Below are 19,907 nucleotides of genomic sequence, written 5' to 3' on the forward strand. Positions count from 1 at the left end.
CCATCCCAGCAGGCAGCAGTGACCTTCTCATGTTGCCAAGTGGGAGGCAAGTAGACAGCATGGTGCAGATCAGAAGGCCCAAAAAGAACACAACCTTTCATGTGCTAGCCTAGAAAGATTTCAAATATGTATTTTAATTTCAGAACCAAATGACTGGAAGTTTTAGGAATTGTCATTTGCTTTTCCTTCCAAATATAAATGCAGAGCTAGTTGAAGCTCCTTGCCAGACATAAATCAAGAGATTGTAGCAGGCTGGAAATGTGTCTACCTGTGAGCTGCAATTACTGCATCATAAGGAGGATGCCCATTTCTCTTTAATGGAAAAGAAGCACTGGACCACATAACATACATATGCAGGACTTGAAAGAGAAATACAAGGTCAAGCCTACAACCAGACTGCAGTAAGCTCGGTAAAAAAGTTTAGATTAATGTATTACATGACCAAGGCTGTAACATTTTTCTGTTCTAGGCAAATATATACTGAAAAGAGATGAGGTCACAAAGCAAATGTGAGCTATAAAAACTGACCAACATGCAGTAAATCTATGAGAAGTGCATTTCTGAAATCTCTTAATTTCTGTCTCTCTTTCCCAACAGTAAAATCTTCCCTTAGAAAATACCTGCCAGAAGCAAAGTGCCATTGACAGGGGCATTAAAACCTCATGCTCAGCAAGCTGGCTGCTATTTAATGTAATGGCTGAGTTCCCTCTGCCTTTCTTGTTCCTGCTGGGCTTGAGAACAAACTTAGAAGGGTGAGAGTGCACACTGATATTTGGTATTTCTGTCTGCATTCCCCACACAGCTGATGGATTTCCACCAAGCATTGGTGAAATTTTACATTCATACACATCTTCATGAATTTGGTCATCAACACAAAGCAGAGAGGTTGCTCATCTCAAAGACAGGTCAAACACAGAGCCCTCTTCTATTTTCCCAGAAGCCTTTAGTATAATGTAACTTTTCAGCATTTAAGAAAACCAAAAAAATGTGAAAGGGTAAGGTAGGTCTCTTTGTAACAGCTCAACTGAGTAGCTTAGAAACAAGTTCAAATCTCATTCCCCAGGACACAATTTTCCCTCTCACTTGTTTGGGTTTTTTTCCTGCCAGAGGAGAAAAAAAATACAAGCCAAACCTAATGTAAAAACTCTGACCACAGCACCAGTTCAGGAAATATTACAACTCTGTATTGCATCATGACTGGAACCCCGAAGATAGTTGAGCAGCTGCAGACAAATCACCAGTTGAATGTTCCTCTCTAAGCACATTTTAATTTGGTATGAAAAGTATGGTACCATAAATCTTTTAGCCCCATTGAGTAACAGCATGTCCAAGAGAGCACATAACCAAAATTAACATAAAAATAAAACAGCAGGAGGTGGTTCTTCTAAGGCCTATCCAGCCAGGCTTTTGTTGTGAACACTGCCTTTTTTACACTTAGTGCTGATGCAAGAGAAAACAGCTTAGCTAAACTGAAACTACATGAAACACTTAACACCAATTAAGTTAAAAAACCCCCAAAACCAAAAAACTCAAATCAGATGGTGTGTAATACAAAGCCAAACAAGAGGAGAGACAAAACAAGTAGAATATTTAACGAGATAAAAATACATGTATCTAAAACCGTGGAAGTACAGCTCAATATAAGCAAAATAAGAGCACTTGTTTATTAGGAAACAAGTTGAGTTAGCTTTAGAAACGGAATATTTCATGCTAATCAAGCTTATTGTACATTATATGTTCACAAAATGCTTTGCATTTATCAACAAATCAGCAGTCTGTTAAAAAAATCCCAAAACAGAACATAATTAATTTAAAATTATTTTAAAAATCTGCATCATGCAGAGCTTTCCAAGTGTGTAATATCCTATTTTAATACCGGATCTCTACAGAGGAATGAAATACTAGTTTTTAAGCATGATTAATACTGAAAATAATTACTATGTAGGCACTACTGACAAAGAAAAAAGCCATGCCCCAGGCATTAACGCAGAAGACAAAACACTACCAATCTGGAATGACATAGTAATATGTGAATGCCACCTTATTTGAGATTGTCAAAACTTCCTGGTAGGTGAACAGCTGCTCAGAGGTAGGATGTAAACCTCCCTAGTTATCACTATCCCTTCTTTCAGGTACCTGAACGCGCAAAGTTACCAACAGTCAAAACTATGGTAATTCCCAGCATGAACACAGGGAAAATGCTTACGTTTTCAAAGATAAATATCAATGGAATTACTACACCAAAGTCAGAGAAAAAGGTGTGTCTGCATAAGGTCTATCTCTTCCTATTTAAGCAAACCTGATTTACAAAAACAAAAAGTGAGCACAGAGAGAAGCACACTAGCATTCCCTGAATTTCAAAACATTACCTGGAATATTGTCTTTATGAAGAAAGTACCATCTCTGCCTTTGCATTTAGACTACATGTAACAAACTTTGGGTGTACCTGTACTGTAAATGCTACCACTGATCTCCATTTAGCCAGCAGAGAAGGAAAACAGGACTTTTCAGTAATGCTGTGGTTTCAGCAACCAATTATGACAATCCTGTAACACTGAATTCTCCCACCTCATGTTATTACAGGAGAATAATGGAGGGGGCAACAACACAAAACACCAACAGCAAACAAGGTAAAAAGCCCTCCTGAAAACTCTCTATACAACTGCTCCACTTCACATTTGCTTTCACCTATCTTGCTCTAAGGCATTGCAACAGACACCTTACCTGTAAAATATCAATTATATAATAAAGGCTAACATGAAGCATGAATACAATGCAACTCTCTCAAGACAAATATGCAGCTACAGTTTGTGCAGGCACACAAAGCCTTTACCTTGTCTGAAGTATTAAATTGAGTATTTACAGGTATAACTCCCTATTAAAAAAAAAAGCTCAAAGCTTTTCAGTCATTGAAGTAACTTTAATATATGTGAAGAAAAAGCATATCTACTACTACTGGTAACTCTTGGCATTAATTAATTACTTTGGAATTATTGCAGTCCACTTGTTTCAGCCTCTTCTTCCATTACGAGCCAAACTAATCTAAGACGTGTCAAAACTACATTTAAAAACATATCATGGCTTAGGGCATAAAGTTTTAAAATAATTTTGATTTGACTGCATCTTTAAAACCCACAAAATTTGTTTTTTAGGTATTATCAGATGCAAGTCATACAAACACATACAAAGATGACAACTACTTAACAGTATATAAACATGAACACAGCTCCAACTCCAGGAATGCCATTTGCATTAAGTTTCTCAAAAGTTAGAAACATATTTCAGAGGTTTTAAAGCTAAAGTGAATTGCATAGTGATACAAACAGAAGTCTATGCCAGAAATATTAGGGAACAAGATTTCATGAAATGTTCTAATATCCTCAAGCAATTATCCCAATCTAGATCATCCTGAGCTGGATAGACTATTTATAAGAGCATGTTGTGACAGAACAAGGGGAAGAATGGGTTCAAACTTAGAGACTAGGTTTAGATCAGATAATTAGGGAAAAATTCTTTACTGTGAGGCACTGGAACAAGTTGGCCGTAGGAGTTGTGAATGCCCTATCTCTGGAAGTGTTCAAGGCCAGGCTGGATGGGGCTCTGAGCAACCTGGTCTAGTGGAATATATCCCTGCCCATGGGATGGTGGTTGGAACCAGATGATCTTTAAGGTTCCTTCCAACCCAAAGCATTCACTAAGTTAGGGAATTGGTACACTTGAAGTAGGAAATTTGCATCTAAACAAGAGCCATCTTTTTTTACTTTTATATCAAATTCAGATTTTTTACATCACAGCTTGTTTTTGCAAGCCTAAATAGAACTGTAGTTCACAGGAACTAATCCAAAATTTTGGCTTTGTTGTTGCTGTGGTTTTTTTTTAAACTTTAGTTATTTGTTTGTGGTGTTTTTTTTAATTAAAACCCATTGCCTCAGCAAAGCCCTGCTCAGCACACTTCTACTGACATAGCTAAAACTGAAAATGACAAACTCTCTAGAAATACCTTACCCCCAGCAGCTCTAGTCTTTTAAGGTAACAATAGTGATGCCATTTACTACTTCAAATAATAAACCCAGAAAGAATTATATGCTTTTGACTGATATTACACATTAAGGCCAGCCTGAACTATTTCCAGCCTCTCTCTCAAGTGTACGAATGGTACTGTATTTCTGTACAAAACCCAGGTAACAGTCATATTTGCAATTAAATCGATTTCCTAATAAATTCCATGGATTTACATTTTAAGACTTATTCAACTTTCAAGTTCCATTTACAGCTTCTCAGGGTTGGACTCATGCAGCTGAAGAAGACACTGTGCCTAGCAATCCACAGCTCTCAAGTCGTGGGAAAGAGGGAACGGTGCTCTGTGGCACTGTACTCCCTACTTTGAAGAAGTTACTATTAAAGTCATCTTATTGATCCAGTTTCAGTTTACACTAAGATTATTTATTGTTTCCTTAACAGTAGGCCCACAAATGAACGACAAATGGCAGCCTGGAGAAGATCACAGACACCCTCCTGATAAGCACAGATAAAGAGCTCTTAAGGCTTTCTTCTAAGAAAGAAAGCCTATGCAGTACCACAAGCACACCATCAGGGTGTGCTTTCCACTTTTTAACAGCTTTTCAGAACAAAATAACCATTTATCTGAAATCTGTTTATTGTGTTTCACGGTACTAACTATTCTAATAACTAACTTCAGTAAACACTCAAGTTGTAGTTTGCCTTGCACAGATTGTTTAGACATAAGATACAATGATGTTACAGCGGAAGGACAGTAACAGGTGTCAAAGATGTGAAAATAAAGTTTTGCTGTACAGGCGAATAGCAACAAAAAGCAATCAACATGTCAGTACAAAATTGTAGGAAATTTGTGAAAAAAAATTGGTAAAATGGTGAAGGAGAGGTTCTGAACACAATAGCAGCACTCCTTCACACTTTGGACTGTGTGCAAATGCAGCAATAATACAATTCCTGTATTTACGAAACAGAGGTAAGGAAACAGCAGATAAAGCTCAGTTCCTACTGTGACAGTCACAAGCTTGCCACCATCTGGGTAAGAACAAGGCTTCTGTTACTCAAGGAAAAGAGTCAGGTGTAGAGTTCATGCACTAATGCTACTCTTCAGCTTATGCTACTGTTGACAGCTTGTCAATTAGATCATCAACAGTATTCACAAGGAGCTTTGTATCCTCCTTGTCACTCATCCGATGCTGGCCGATTTTGCGGAGGATAACATCCACGTCCTTGCTCAAAACACGGTCAGCAACTTGCATAGAGATCTCCCAAGGGACATCCCCATCCTTCATGCCATGAATAAGGCGTATGGGACATGTCACAGGAATAGGACTATTCAGCACGCAGTGATTTTCTGCTTCTCTGATAAAGTCATAGGTCAAGGAGTAATAGCCTTCTTCATTTTGCTTTGTTTGATACTTCCATTCACCCTTTTCTTCTATTTCTTTTTGTGCCTATATAAAAAGAGAGCAAAGAATGGACAAAACACATGTTAGGAGTACTTAAGAGTACCTCATCTTATTTCTGTTCTAAAAGCAGTAAGACTCCCCAAGCATAAAATTTCACCTTGTTGATTTTTATTATCATGGGTGTATTCCTGTTCTCCTCATAGCATCTGAGAGGACAAATCCTCTACCATGTCACAAAATCTCCTCTCCTGCAAATTAATCTAGTTAAAATTCAACAATGTAATTAAGTTTCTTAGCCAGACTCTATCAGAAAAGAAAAATATGTATAGCCACCATGAACAGTAAATCTCCTTGGCTTCAATCAGTTCACTGATCCTCAAACAAGGGGAAATCCTAGGAAAAAGACATTGTCCAGTGATCAGTCTTTTCAGTCTTTGCCATAGTAGGTGTCTCTAAATACTACATTTCCACATTCTTAAGTATTTTCAGATTCTGAATCCTAAATAGTAATACTGACACTACAAAGTACCTTAGAAAAAAACCAAATAAATTGGGAAAATATTTTCATTATTCTAAGGCACACATTATTTATTGCCATGTAACACCTCATTTACTTTCCTGAAGACTAGATATTATTACCATCTCAAAAGGGCAGTTCCCACTACCTAAATCTTACAGTCTTTATAAACACATTAATCTGAAGTATTTCCTTTCTATGCACACAATCTGTGTCATACGCATCTTATCCAGTGAAACCTCAACTACTTTAGTGGCTACTTCTCCATCCTTCCAAGCACAAGGATCCAATTCCAGTGCAAATATAAGATATTCAAAACTGAAATCTAATGAACTGCAAACAGTAGGGATCTGACTTCACATCCTCTAAACCACAGTAATATAAGTACACTCTGGCTAGTGCTCACGCTAGTCTCATACTGTAAGCTTACATTAATCAAACACAGAAAACTTACCCTAAAATTTGCAGGAAAAGTACAGTTTAAATAACATCATTTCTTAAATTCTGGGTAAGATTTTTAGACTGCACAAAAGTCAACCATCAACATTTACCTCAATAGGAAGCCTCTTAAAAGTTGTTACCACGTGATCTGCTGCTACAGCAACTCCAACCAGAGCAGCTACTTTATCTGGACGTGCTATTGCAGCATGAAGCATCAGCCATCCACCCATGCTGGAGCCCACCAGAATCTGGAAAACAAAAGTACAAAAAGAGAAGAAAATATAGTGTTTTACAGGAAATGGCTAATAGATTTTTTTCTTCTTGCACAAAATATCCATTTTCACTTGGTTTAACTATATAAACCTTGGGCATAATCCTGCTGTCCTTACCCAGGCAGAACTGCTGTCACCTCCAATGGAAATTTTGCCTGAGTAAGCACCACAAGATCTGGTATTTATTATTCTGTTTGGCATGGCTGGTTATTGCTGTCTGAGACTGAAACACTGTAAACAAAATGAGAGTTGAAACAATTCAGTATCATATGCATACTTTTATGTTTCCTTCTCAAGATAAATGCACATGGTAAAGACTCAGTGCAGTGAAAGAAGTAAACAAAAGCAATTCATAATACGAAATTGTTTTAAACACAATATTAGGTATTTCTAGGTTGTAGGAGATTCCAAGTTTCTCACAGCAATTTCTAAAGTAACTGAAGAAATCAAATGCTGCTTCTCCTGCCTGTTTTTTAAAGCTATTTGATCATATGGAGTATCTTGTAATCTTCTTGCAAATCCTTTAATTAATGCATCAGCATGGGACAGTGACACACTTTTTCATTAACAGGGCCGCACTGCACAGAAACAATTCCTTGTCCCCTGTCAGGTGGCACCCCCACCATGAGGCTTTCTCAGACTCCCTGGGACAACAGACCCATTTTGAGCAGGAGATTCTAATAAACAGCCTCCAGGAGGTCCTGCCAATGCATGCTTCCATGATTTTGTGATCTACCTGCCTGCAAAAGAGCCCCTATGAATGTGACCACTCAAATGATTCAGCTTAGAAGTGAGCAGGTGTCAGCTGTTCAGCAAAAGCTACTGCTGACCAGAGCTATTATAGCATATTTTTGATGAAGGTTCTACCCTGAGGGAAAAACAGCATTCTATATTTAAAAATAAAATATAACCTGTGGTCCATCTGTAAGTTCATCCAGTATAGACAGAACATCTTTTCTCCACTTCCCAATTGTACACTCTTCAAATTTACCATCTGAACTTCCACATCCTGTATAGTCAAATCTGAAAAAATAACCATCAACAGGGAAGTCATAGTACTGTCTACAGCAACACAGACACTAAATAAATACTACTGCATAATCAAATCAGCAGGGAACAAGATACCACAGTGAGTATTTTCTTACTTGGTCCTGTTTATCACTAGGACCAGAAATCACACAAAGCCAGTTTAAATACAACAAACACAACTAAGTTATGCAATGCAGCATTCTCTATCATTTGATAGAAAATAATAATTTACAATAGGCAAAAAAAATTCCCTTACAGACCAAAAAAAAAAAACCCTCAGACACTTGAATTTTAAAGGTACTTTTAAAATGTACAAACTCTTTCAAACACTGAACTCAAACACGAAGACTTATGACACATTCAGACAGACAGCATTCAACCTCATCTATCAAAGGACAGCATCATCAAGCAGGGGCATGTTCTTCTAAACCCACAGAAGACACAGGGTAACTTAATCGGACTTGGCACAAAAGGATAGTGCTTATACTGGTAACTTAAAAAAACAGAATTCCAGGTCCTTAATTTTAAATTTTTAGGCCTACAGCCTGATTGTAACAGGTAGCACTGGTTATACTACAGAAAATTAGAGAATTTTCTGAGTTTCTTTCAGAATACATTCTCCTGATTTACCTCAGTCTCTCTACTGACAGAAATCCTACATTTGGAAATAGAGGAAAGAATTCTTGTCTTGTATATGAGCTCCCTTAGCACAGGGAGCATCCCAATCCAAATGCCAAAGTTTATGTATTTATGTTAAAAGCCTTCCCACAACTCATGAGACTAGTTTAATTTTCTCAAGAACAATACTCCTCTATGTACCTGATGAAGGCATGACCTAACGATTTGCAGAAATCTTCAAGGGCAGTTGCTTTCTGACCATTCATATTTGAATTGAAGCCTGGAAGGAAAATAACCCCTGGATTTCTTCCTTTTAGTTTCTGATAAGCAATATTTGGTCGATCCGGTCGAGTGAGAAAGCTGACTGATGACTTCAGCCTGCAAACTAGTAAGAGGAACTATTTAGTACAATCATCATGATAACCTTGGCAGAAACACAAGTTTTTATAAACCCAGGGTTTGGCAAATATGGACACTTTATGTGAAAATAAGGTATTTTGGCTCAAGAGAGATGAAAAAAGCATCTCCTACGTTCTTTAATGACTGACAAGTATTGATGAACCTGAAAGACAAAGTTTATTGTGATTCATTCTCAAATCATTAAATGCCAACCAGGTAGAGAGTTCACTCAGCAATTAGCAAAGTGGTTGACTGAAAACAAACTCTCAGGCTTCCTTGACTTCATCAGTCCTCACGTTTCATCTTGAACACATTTACTCGTTTCACCAAAAAATCTCCCCATTTAATATCTGCTTAGTTTAAACTTTTATTTTCAAAAAGCATAATTTTGAGACTAGTGTACTCTGTGCAATGGAAGTTTACAAGTACAGGAGGTGACAAATTTTTCATTAAAATTAAAACTGAAGGATAAAATTTCACCTTTATCAAAGCCCTAGATCCACACAATATATGGGGTATAGGGACAAGTTCATAATCAAGAACTGGGAAAGAATCTTGTGCCTAACTTTTTCATCATGACGAGCATAAACCAACATTAGCATTGTTTAAACCAAATGAAATAAATAACATCAAACAAGGAAATTAACAGAGGAAATGCTAACTAATTAATAATTCTGCTGAATCTCAACAGCTGCTACAGGATTTAATCTAACTTTAGCAGTCAATTGTACCTCTACTGCAGGTGAGGACAAGTAATTCCTAGAGAGCTATTAAGGAGACTTACTCCACTCTATTATCCAACACAGCAAGGTAATTTGTTAAACTGAAAACTTGGTCAAGTATTCTAAGACTTTGACATTCTTAATTCTTAGATTTGACATTCTTAACTCTTAGATAGAGCCTCACGGGCTCTTCAACAGCGGGGCACAGAAATGATGCAACCCAAAATGAAGTGTCAGGGTGGATAAATAGTACAAAACCCAAGTCTTGCAGCCTTGAGTTCTGTCACTATCAGAGAGATTACATTCAAGGGGTTTCGGGGGGTTAGCTTGTTGTTAAACTTGGATGTGCATGAGTAAGTGTGGATACATAACAGATACAGGGTGCAGCTAGCATTCAGAACTTTCTTACAGTCCAACAGAAATGGCATCATTTGAACTATAGATTAAAACCATTAAATTGCTCCTCAAACAATGAGGTAGTTCTTTATCCTACTGAGGCATGATTTGTTTATAAGGGTGAATGACTTCCACAGTAAAGGTATTCAGATGCATCCACACTGTGGCTTTTGATTTGTGTGTGTCTCTCACTGAGCCAGTCACTTCTTCAGGGCCAGTAGAGTGCAAGTGCCAATAAGAGATGAACCAAGAAGTGCTAAATTTAATAGAAAAATATCTGGGAATATTTTTCTCCCCCTTAAGTCCTGATAGCCATCTCCCGAAGCCACTTGTCTTCCATGCTGCAGCACCCTGGAGGTGTCCTCAAATTACGTTGACATTGGGCAGGGTTCCAACTGCAGCTGCAAGACACAAACACTGTCTAAGCTATTCACAAACTATTCTTCCATTTAACAAGTTAATGGAAGCACCAGCAGCAATTCCAACCTGAATAAATGCAAACCCCTAAAGCAACCACCGCAGCCAACCCAAAAGCAAAGCTCAATGCTGTCACCCTCTCAGATTTCTCTTCAGACAAACAAAACCATCAGCAACTACCCAGTAATTTCCCCTCCTGATTTTAGGAAAGACCTTATTAAGAGCAGGGAAGCATTTCTGAAGGGTGCAAGACAGGTATTAGTGTTTAAAAAAGCATGTTACAGACAGAAGGTGATAGCTGTAGGAAGACCACAAGACCCTTGCCTGATGCTATCGATGGAATTCTCTTAATATTGGAGTCACTGTGAACTTTTATGAACATCAGAAACTGTGACTGAGACCAGTGTTACACTACACATTAAAGCCAAAGAAGTTCCCTGAACTCTGAAAATATTCCTGCACAAAGATCTCCCCACTCCCAGCAGCAGCAGATTAATGCTGCTGAGACAGGTAAATGGACTCAACTCCGTCCACACTCGATTTCATGCAACCATCCACACTGCAGCAGGAACTGCTGCTTGGCCTGGTCCCAGAGGACCAAAAGACACACTCAAATAAACAGATACTCTGAAAATATTACTGTTATAAAGACACAGAAAGGGAGAAGAACACAGAAACAAAATCCCACTGTATTCAAGCTTTTATGCAGCTACAAAATGTGCACCCGTAGTAGCAATAAAGTTTTACTCATTGAGCAACCTTAGATGAGATTCACCTGTCCAATTAAAGATAATTAATAAACTCAACAGCTCAGACAAGGACACATCAAGAAGGGACACTGCGTGTTTCGGCAGAGGCCGAGCTCACTCAGAAGTGGACGCCAGCAAAGCTTTTCAGGTGCCTGACGGAGCTTTACAGGCAGGCACGTTTCACAACCGATCAAGCGCTGGCGCACGATTCCCAGCTCCTCAAAACCCACCGGGGCAAGAGCTCAGAGCCAACCAAACACAGGTAGGAAAACAGCTGCCCTGCCCTGTGCACAGTCACCAAGCTCCCCCGCGAGCCAGGCGGAGAGAAGCCTGTCAGGAGCCCCGTGCGAAGGGGATCGAGTTTAAGATGCTCATTCCCACCAGAGAGCCGCGCCCCGGCCTTTCCGATGGCGACGGCCCTGATGGGGAGGAAAGGGTGCCACTCGCAGCTGCCCAAGAGCCGCACGGTGGCCGTCACAGTCGGCACCGACACACATCCTCTCCCCTCCGACTGGCAGCCCTTCTGCTCCGAGCTCCCCGCGGCCATTCCCTTACCCAGGAATCGCCGGGCCGCCCTCAGCGGTGACAGCGATCCCCGCAGGGCCGAGGCACGGCCCGCGCACACCAGCACTCCCGCCATGGCCGCCGCCCGCGCACGCGCCACCCGCCTCCCGCGGGAGTGAAGCGACGGCAGGGGCGGGGCGGGGCGGGATCTGGTCTGCGGTCAGGGTCGAACCTCCCTGGGAAACTGCAAGGTTTTATCAATAAAAAGAGCCAAAACCTTGATCGTGCATTTCACAGCGTGCATGTTTCCCCCGAGCTAGCTGTGCCTTGTAGCCAAGAACGCCAAAGGTGTGCATTGGGAAGAGCACTGCCAGCAGGTCGAGGGAGGTGATCCAGCCCCTGTGCTCAGCCCTGGTGAGGCAGCTCTGCAGTCCTGTGTCGAGGTCTTGGCTCCTTAGTACAGGAGGGAAACGGAGATCCTGGAGCGGGTTGGGTGGCAGGCTGTGAGGGCGATTGAAGCACCTCTCTTAGGAGGAGAGGCCAAGGGAAAGGCTTGGGCCTGTTCAGCCTCGAGAAGAGATGGCTGAGAAGGGACCTCATTAACGGGTTCCCACCTCCTCGTCTTCTCTCAGCCTTAGATATATGAGCACAGGATCCAAAACGACATCTTTATGCATATACATCTTTCATATACAGGCCATGGCAGCCACAAAGAAAATAATCATAGAATCTCCAAATCATTTATTTAAATTGGAAACGATCTCAAATATCATTGAGTCCAACTTTTGACAAATACCACCACATCAACTAGACCACAGCATCACCTGTGGTCACACCCAGTCATTTCTTGAATGCCTCCAGGGATGTCCTTCCACCACCTCCCTGGGTAGCCCATTCCAATTCTTGACAACCCCTCCTGATGTCCAACCTCCCCTGGAATATGAAAATTAATGCTAGGAAAGGCCAGTGCCTGCCAAGGGAAGGGTGTTTTCTCATTCAAGCACCAGGCCAGCACCTGTAGGTCATGGGACACAGCTGAGGAAGTTTTTAAGACTCAGACTCCATGGTTTGCAATTGCCCAAGAACCTTCAGGATAAACAGGTATTTGACTCCCAGGCGGATAAGCTTGAAGGGCTTTTATGATCAGTGCGGACTGAACATAAAGCAGGTGCCTACCGCCATGCTCTACTTACGTTGTCTTGATATACACCCCTACAGAACCCACCCCACATCATGATGATGATGGCAAACTTAGTGAAAACAAGTCAATCATAAAACCACACTTCTTTTCGTTACCACGTGAGTTAATACTCCCATTCAGGTCATGTCTAAGTAAAATATTGGAAAAACTGAAATCCTTAAACTCAAGCAGTTTCTGGTTTGCAGTTAAACAAAAAAAATTGTCAATATCCAAAGCTGGTAATAAATTTTTCAAACAGGTTCATAAAAAATGAAAAAGGTATTATATTATGTACATGCAGAAAACAGACTACACTCCTAATTTCACTGACCTCCGAAAGATTATTTTCCATAGCTCTTTTATGGAAAATACATGGAATAGTCCAATTAAGTGTTACTGAGAAATACAGTGTTTGCATGACTGTATACAACTATTTAAAAGACAAGCATAAATGTCTCAGGATAATGCAGCAAGAAAATATTTGAAACAAGTATATTTTTAAAAATGTTTATTGAAATGCCTTCATTGCATCATGCAGGATACAAAAATCAGTATTAGAAAACCTTTATAACTATACTTGGGAATAAAATAAAAAAAAAAAGAGGAAAAAATTACTGTATAAACAAAAGCAATTTATTTGATAGTGTTTTAAATTATAGCTTACAAGCTGTGATCTGCACAGATGATAACAATTATCTTGCAACAACAGTCTCTTCTATGATTCAAGTAGAAACTGATGTTTGTCATGCTAGAACAACCACATCACCTGTACATACCACAAACCTGTTCATTACAGCTACAGGGTTTAAAAAGTATAACAAAAATATTCTGCCAGCATATTTCTATTGTGGTTTCAGTTTATTTATTCAATTAAAAGCCATTAACTTTTTCATCAAAGAAAAAAAAGGTGAATGTGCTTTCTTCTAGTACACAAACCACAGAGTGTGTAAGTTTCAATTATAATCAGAGAACCTCTTTAAAGTTATAATATGACACTTTCTTGAAGTTAATTTCAATTAAATACTTTATCTTTTTGCAATATTACTCAAGGACTTAGAGGTGACTTTAAAATGGGAGACTGCTGCCCCCTCAGTATTTTTGCTGTTTTAGGAATCTCAATCCCTACTACTTCAAACTTTCAGAGTTTTTTATTCATACACTGCTTAGTGTAAACTCTTGGAACTCACCTCTCCCCTTTTTTTCTATTTGACAGCATTATTCTGTGCAGATGTACATTAAACAACAAAACAATTCTCTGGGACTGAAAGCTTGGCTCCAAAGAATTCAGACAGGTAGAGATTTTGGTGCTGGCTTCAAGGCAGGCAATATTTGAGAGATTTCAATAGAGCATTCACTTGGCACAGAGTAACATTAGAACGATACTGGAACCTTATATATAAAAGAAAAGTGCTGTAGAGTCCAGAATCAGCTTATTCTGTTCAACAGGGAGGATTTAAAAAATCCTTCTTTATGAGGAAGTTAATACATGTGTTTCCATTTCTCATCCTTGTGGAAAAAAATGCATCTTTATAAAGCTATCCCTCTCGGAGTTTTTTGTTTTTCTCTTGTTGAGCTCCATAGATGCGAACTTTAAACATAGAATTGTTGCCACGAAGTGTTTGAACACAAAGAATATAATAATTTAATTACATTAAAAGTTATTAAGAGTTTTAGCACTATCCCTTCACAGAAAGTTAGGTACAAGTAACAATATGAAAATGTAAGGGAATCATGTAACTCTTTGGCTCTGTTGTAACATTTAACTACTAAGGCAAGAACTGTGTGTACCTTAGGGCTTCTTTTTTGTTTGTATTTCTATAAAATACTTGACTAAAGGTTTTAAAAAGTCACCTAATCATCTATAAATGTCAAATGTTGCATATTAAAATATATGCTTATTACACCTTTTTGTTTCACTACTAGAATTTTTGCATACCAGTGAGAACACACACACTTGTAAACTGTTCCGTATAAATTTATGAAGACATTCTCTGTATAAGAGAGTTTGTAGAAACTTATCATTCAACTAAGATGCTGTAATTAAAATTGCCTGATTATCCATTTTGGAGCACTATGATTCTCTCAACAGCTTTAGCTCGTTCATTCCTATAAAGATCAACTACAACAGGTCACAACCCCCCCTTTTCCATGCATTTGTAACCCCCTCTCAATCTGAGGGTTTTGGGTGCACATCATAAGGAGGACATTTCAGGGTATTCACTGGCTTTTCAGCTGTCACTTGCTATGGCTAACTTCATTAGTTATGTTATTGCAGAATGCCCTATTGCTCTCTTTTATTATAACATGAAGTGGGTGTAGCCTTCTGCGCCTGTAACAATGACATCCATCCATATCCTCATGGCTTCTGGAGAAGGAGCAACCATGTAGTAGATGCGGTCGTGGGTCTTAACACTGAAGGTCAGCAGCGGGTTGGGACTCTCGAATAAAATGCAAAGAAGATATCAGAAGAGTGAAATCAAAGCCATTTATTGGTATCAGAAGTGGATTTGCTTACAGGGATATTTATGAATAGGGTTAAGAAGAAAGATAAAGTGCTGTACCACTGCATCTTATATTGCAGCAGAGATGCATTTAAAGTGTTTGTAGCCATCATAAACACCTTTTACAGCATTTTTCCAGTAGACTATTACACAGTACTACAGGGCTTCAAGCTGTTGTTTCATGCCCAAATTAGTAACTCCCCCACTCTGTCCAGTGGCTTCCACAAATTGTTCACAGCTCATTTAAATTACAAATGAGAGGCAGGGTGTGCCATGAACTGCTGGCACAGTTAACTCCCTCCCTGGGATTGAGGCATGCAGCCAGCCCTTGACTTGTCCAAGCCACTGATTTTGGTGGTCTTGCCACTGGACTAAGGAACTCCTTGCAGCAAAACTACTTTGCAGGTAGACACTTATCTCTGCTTCCATCAGTATAAAAAAGCCACCAAAACAGTGCTAATCACTGATTAGCTTCCTCTTCCTTTTCCTCCACTCCAGGGTTTCTTTTTAAGTATTTGTTCGGGTTCTTTCCCCCTCCAATATTGTTAGTTCTCCCTTTAATTTTACAGCTGCTACATACTTTGGGTACTCTGTGTGATACATGGTTAAAACAGCAATAACAAAGTTTACCTTATATGCATTCTTTAGATGATCATAATAGACTTCTTCAATGGCTTGAAAATATATTACACCTTTTAATTTAGTTTCGTGTTTGTCTAAAACAGAAAAGAGAGAAATTACCTCAGAACTGAAATGACCACTAAGAAGCAAAAGCTTAATTTGCATTTCCATATATATTCAGCTGATAAGTAACTGACTTAACAGTTCTACTTCTGAAATCCCATAGATACCTTCAAATTTTCTTACTGGTTTGTTGGTTTTATTGAGAGATGCATTTTTGACTTTAATATGTCTTCTTCTTCACCTAGTTTCCAAGGATAAAAGATTTTGTAATTTCCTCATCTATTTGCAAGTCACTCCCTTCACTGAGCTGGCTAAATGTTATGGAGGGTATTAGCCCACAGAAGGACAGATATCTCTCAGATATATCCACTCTTCCAATTCCATGAAAACCAGCCAGAGTTCACACAGTTCACAGGCTACGACCTCCAGTTTGCCTTGAAGAGAAAACTGCAACGATAACCGAATTTTCAATACAATCTGACAGCAAAATCTTTATATTAGAACATAGTTTGTGCATGTACTTTAAAAAAAATGCTTCTTCACATGTGAACTTAGGAGTCACCACTAAAATTTTTCACCAGGAAAAGGAGCAGGGCAGGGCAGCATCTTCCTGCCATTTTCACTCCATCTTCCTGCAGTGGAGAGAGAAATAGGTAAGAAGCATCCCAATTGCATGTGGACACTGAAAGGCAAACTTCCTTTCGCTCCCAGCACTTTTGTATTAGGGGAATAGAATGTTTTCTGCTCCCAAGTCATAGTATCATCTCAACACTGAACAGTCATGCAGAACATCTTTATCTGCTGTCATTCAAACACTTGGGGAACTCAGCTAACATCCTATGTGTAGCAATTCTTAAAGTTTCATAGGATGGCAAAATAAAATCCCAGAGAGCAAATGATGCAGCTTTGGGAATCTTCCTGCCAGCCCACAGAGAAGCAGTGCTGAAGCATTGAGATACAGGATTATGAGATCACAGCACACATTATACTGAGATAAACACAGCACTATACAAAGTTTGCTGTCTGTGCACTACTAGTAAGCAGGGGATCCACTCTCTTTTCAAGCCCCACCTGGGGCCTTGGTTACCAGACCATTTCAGGTACCCACAAGCTCCCATTGAAAGTGTCTTGGTAGAGTTCCCTGAATGCTTCAGTTCAGAAAGTGCAGATGCTTCAGTCACCACACTAAGCTGTCAGACTTCAGGCTAAGTTCTTGGTTCAGTGCATTGGCAGAACTAAAGCATTATCTCAGGACATTCACTCAGAGTTCAATTACTCTGAATTTGCAGCACCAATATTTATTTTGGAAATCTACTATGTATTTAAAGATCTAAAGATTTAACAATCCTCACTCATACAAGCAGCAGCATTTTAGTGCAGCTGAGACTCCTCATAAAACTATGCTTGTTGGCTGGAGTCCTTGAGACATTAGCAAAAGTTTTCTTTGGTAATTGAGATTACATTATGGCAACTATAATGAACTCAAAAGTGAAACCATTAAATGTTAACATAACTACTAAAAAAAGACAAAAAATGATCAGTACCAAATGGGAACACTACTGTGTGTTACAAGCCTTCCTAACCAATAAACCAGATGTTTAGAACAAAATAAAGAATGTTTGTCACATTCCTCACTGTATTACTGCAAGCTAGTAAGAAATATTCAGTGGGTATGTAATGAATGAATGTAATGAATTCAATTTTATGTTCCTTAGAAATTGCTGGAAAGGAGTTATGTCAATAAAGTAAATGAAACTGTTTGGGTGGTTTTTGTACTCGATGTTTTCTTCTGCATCTTAGCAATAGCCGTCCTGCATATGCCTATTTCTGGCCTCTCTGAACAATAAATATTCAGAGCACAATATTATTTTTGTGTCTTCCTCAGAGCTGAAACTTCAAAGTCAAACCACTGTGTATATTTGCACAGCATTTGGAGAAATAAGTATGTTCTTAAATTCCCCATTTCTGGGTTTACCCTAAGATAACAAAGTAATGTAATACTTATAATGGCTTGAGATATTGTGTTACACAACTTCATGAACAGAAACACTTTTGGACTATTGCACATTCTTAATCTGAAATTCCTTACACTTTCAAAATAAGGCAAACTCAAAAAGTCTATCTTGTATGTTTAATTTCCTGAAAACCTTTTCTTCACATTAAGCACAGGACTGTGGAAACATTCACTTCAATTTTCACACTAAGTATAAATTATATTCTTATATGAAGGGTACAAGAAATCATTCAGTCATTGAGGGAAGTATATAATATTTAAAAATAAAATATGTGGAACCATTATTCTGTGTACTTGTAACCTGACCATCTTCCATTTTTTCTCTTGCCCATCTGCATCTCCTCCTTTACTTTGTTATCTATGCTCAATTCTGCCTTACCTGGCATGAGGATTGAATGCTATAGGGAAGGGTTCACATGACCTCTAAGGAATGGATGAAATGGAAATCTAAGTTGTATCTGGATTCACTATGTGTTCATAACTCAGCTGAGTTTGATAAAAAAATAGAAGAACAGATGTACCTGAGTAGCAATCCTGCAACTTACCTGCATAATAAGTAAAAGTTCTCTTGTTTCTGTCAAAAACAAACCACCGTTTTTTCCATGTTTTAATTTTCCCTCCCATTTTAATCAGAAAGCCTCGGCAGGTTTTCTCAGTGAGAGAAATGTGGTAACAGGTCTCTATGTTGTGCCCAGCTGTTTCAATGTGACTTCGTAGGTCGAAGTCTTCCTTTCTAATGGGCAAATAGCGAGTCAAGGGACGGGCCTATAGGAAAGAAAAGAAAATCATATTATTTTTAAGAGAAGCCTTATCATCTCCTACTCTTTCTGCTGGGAAGACATAACTGAAAACTGCTTATTAAAATTTAAGAATAAATGTAAGAAAAATAAAGAGCTTTTACTGCAGCTCTAATTTTCTTGAAAAGAAAAATCCTTTAAACTTCTAACTTTACAGTGTTGGACAACTTTGTAAAAGCCAGATATAGTATAGAAGTTTCTTGAAATCAACAGCTGATAAGCCGGTAAAACAGAGGCCAAAGCACAGAAAAACTGTCATAGAATTAAGACATTAATTAAATGTAAGGGTGTGTTGCTGCCTTAGATGAAGTCCAAGAACTTCATATGTAGGATGTTAAGCAAACTCTTTATTTCTCTAAGTACTCACTGCACAGATGTCACTCTTTAATTTCAAGTTACTGCTACAGGCATTTTTATGCAGCGTATAATATATAAATAATAAGAACATGCTATTGCAAGAAACATTAATAATAGGAATGAACTGTAATTGCCAGTTAGTGTCACAGAGATTGCGATGAACAAAACAGAATTATTTTCTGCTGAACAAATTAACTGTGATAACTAGTTCACATCCCTCTGCAAAAGACAGCAAAGCAGTGCAGAAGACAGTGCCTCCTTCTTGATTGCAGTTCAAGACCCTGCACCAAGCCTGGATAGTGTCAGTTGGGAGAACAAGCAGGAGGAGATAATGATCTAGAACCTCTGCCAACTGAAGGAAGATTCCTGTTTTCTGTGCCTGGAGGGTCTATGCATAATCACCACCCCGTCATTTTAAACACAGAAGACAGGTCTCCCAGAGGAGCCTCCTACTGCAGCTGAGGCAGAGGCTACTTTGGAACAGAAGCTAATTTTAGATGCTTTCAAGGATCTGTGAAAGGACCATCTCCCTCTCTCTCTCTCCCCCTGGACTCCAGAGAAATCAGTGACCTGAAGAAACTAATCTGCCCCTGCTCCATTCCTCAAGTTAGCCTGTTAAATCCCACTGTGAGTCTCAAATCAAAGGGACTTTCCCTCATTGCATTCTTAAGAGCCTCTTGGTGCAATAGGAGCTGTGTTCCTCACAAGAACTCTTAGCACCCTTCTAAAATTATGCAGTTCTGTATGATACGAGCTGGCACCGGCTCTGGCAAGTGCAAAGATAGAGTTCCTTCCTTTCGTTTACATTTCTAAGTGCCAGAAGGTGCTGGGGAAAAAATTGGTCTCACTGTGCAAAAGAAAGAAAAAAAGTCCGTCATTTTTGACAG

General features: G+C 39.0%; 2 protein-coding genes across 8 annotated transcripts in view; both read right to left on the reverse strand.

The window, feature by feature from the left end:
* Positions 1–1,641: 1,641 nt before the first annotated feature.
* On the reverse strand, positions 1,642–11,667 carry ABHD10 (abhydrolase domain containing 10, depalmitoylase). Its single transcript, XM_054654795.2, has 5 exons — positions 11,539–11,667; positions 8,502–8,685; positions 7,565–7,676; positions 6,492–6,629; positions 1,642–5,468 (listed from the first exon to the last, which is right to left on the reverse strand). Exons 1-5 carry the CDS (start codon positions 11,621–11,623, stop codon positions 5,127–5,129), a joined length of 861 nt encoding a protein of 286 aa, XP_054510770.1. The 5' UTR covers positions 11,624–11,667; the 3' UTR covers positions 1,642–5,126.
* A 1,493-nt stretch (positions 11,668–13,160) lies between these two features.
* PHLDB2 (pleckstrin homology like domain family B member 2) overlaps positions 13,161–19,907 on the reverse strand; it is a 63,830-nt gene continuing 57,083 nt past the window's right edge. For all 7 annotated transcript variants that reach the window (XM_054654893.2, XM_077174368.1, XM_077174370.1 and 4 more), the window contains 3 exons: positions 18,412–18,631; positions 15,799–15,884; positions 13,161–15,105 (listed from right to left, as the gene is read on the reverse strand). In XM_054654893.2, the coding sequence (XP_054510868.2) occupies positions 14,965–15,105; positions 15,799–15,884; positions 18,412–18,631 (447 nt within the window). In that variant the 3' untranslated portion in view covers positions 13,161–14,964. The remainder of the gene's footprint in view (positions 15,106–15,798; positions 15,885–18,411; positions 18,632–19,907) is intronic.

This window comes from Agelaius phoeniceus, chromosome 2 (assembly GCF_051311805.1).
Source record: "Agelaius phoeniceus isolate bAgePho1 chromosome 2, bAgePho1.hap1, whole genome shotgun sequence".
NCBI lineage: Eukaryota > Metazoa > Chordata > Aves > Passeriformes > Icteridae > Agelaius > Agelaius phoeniceus.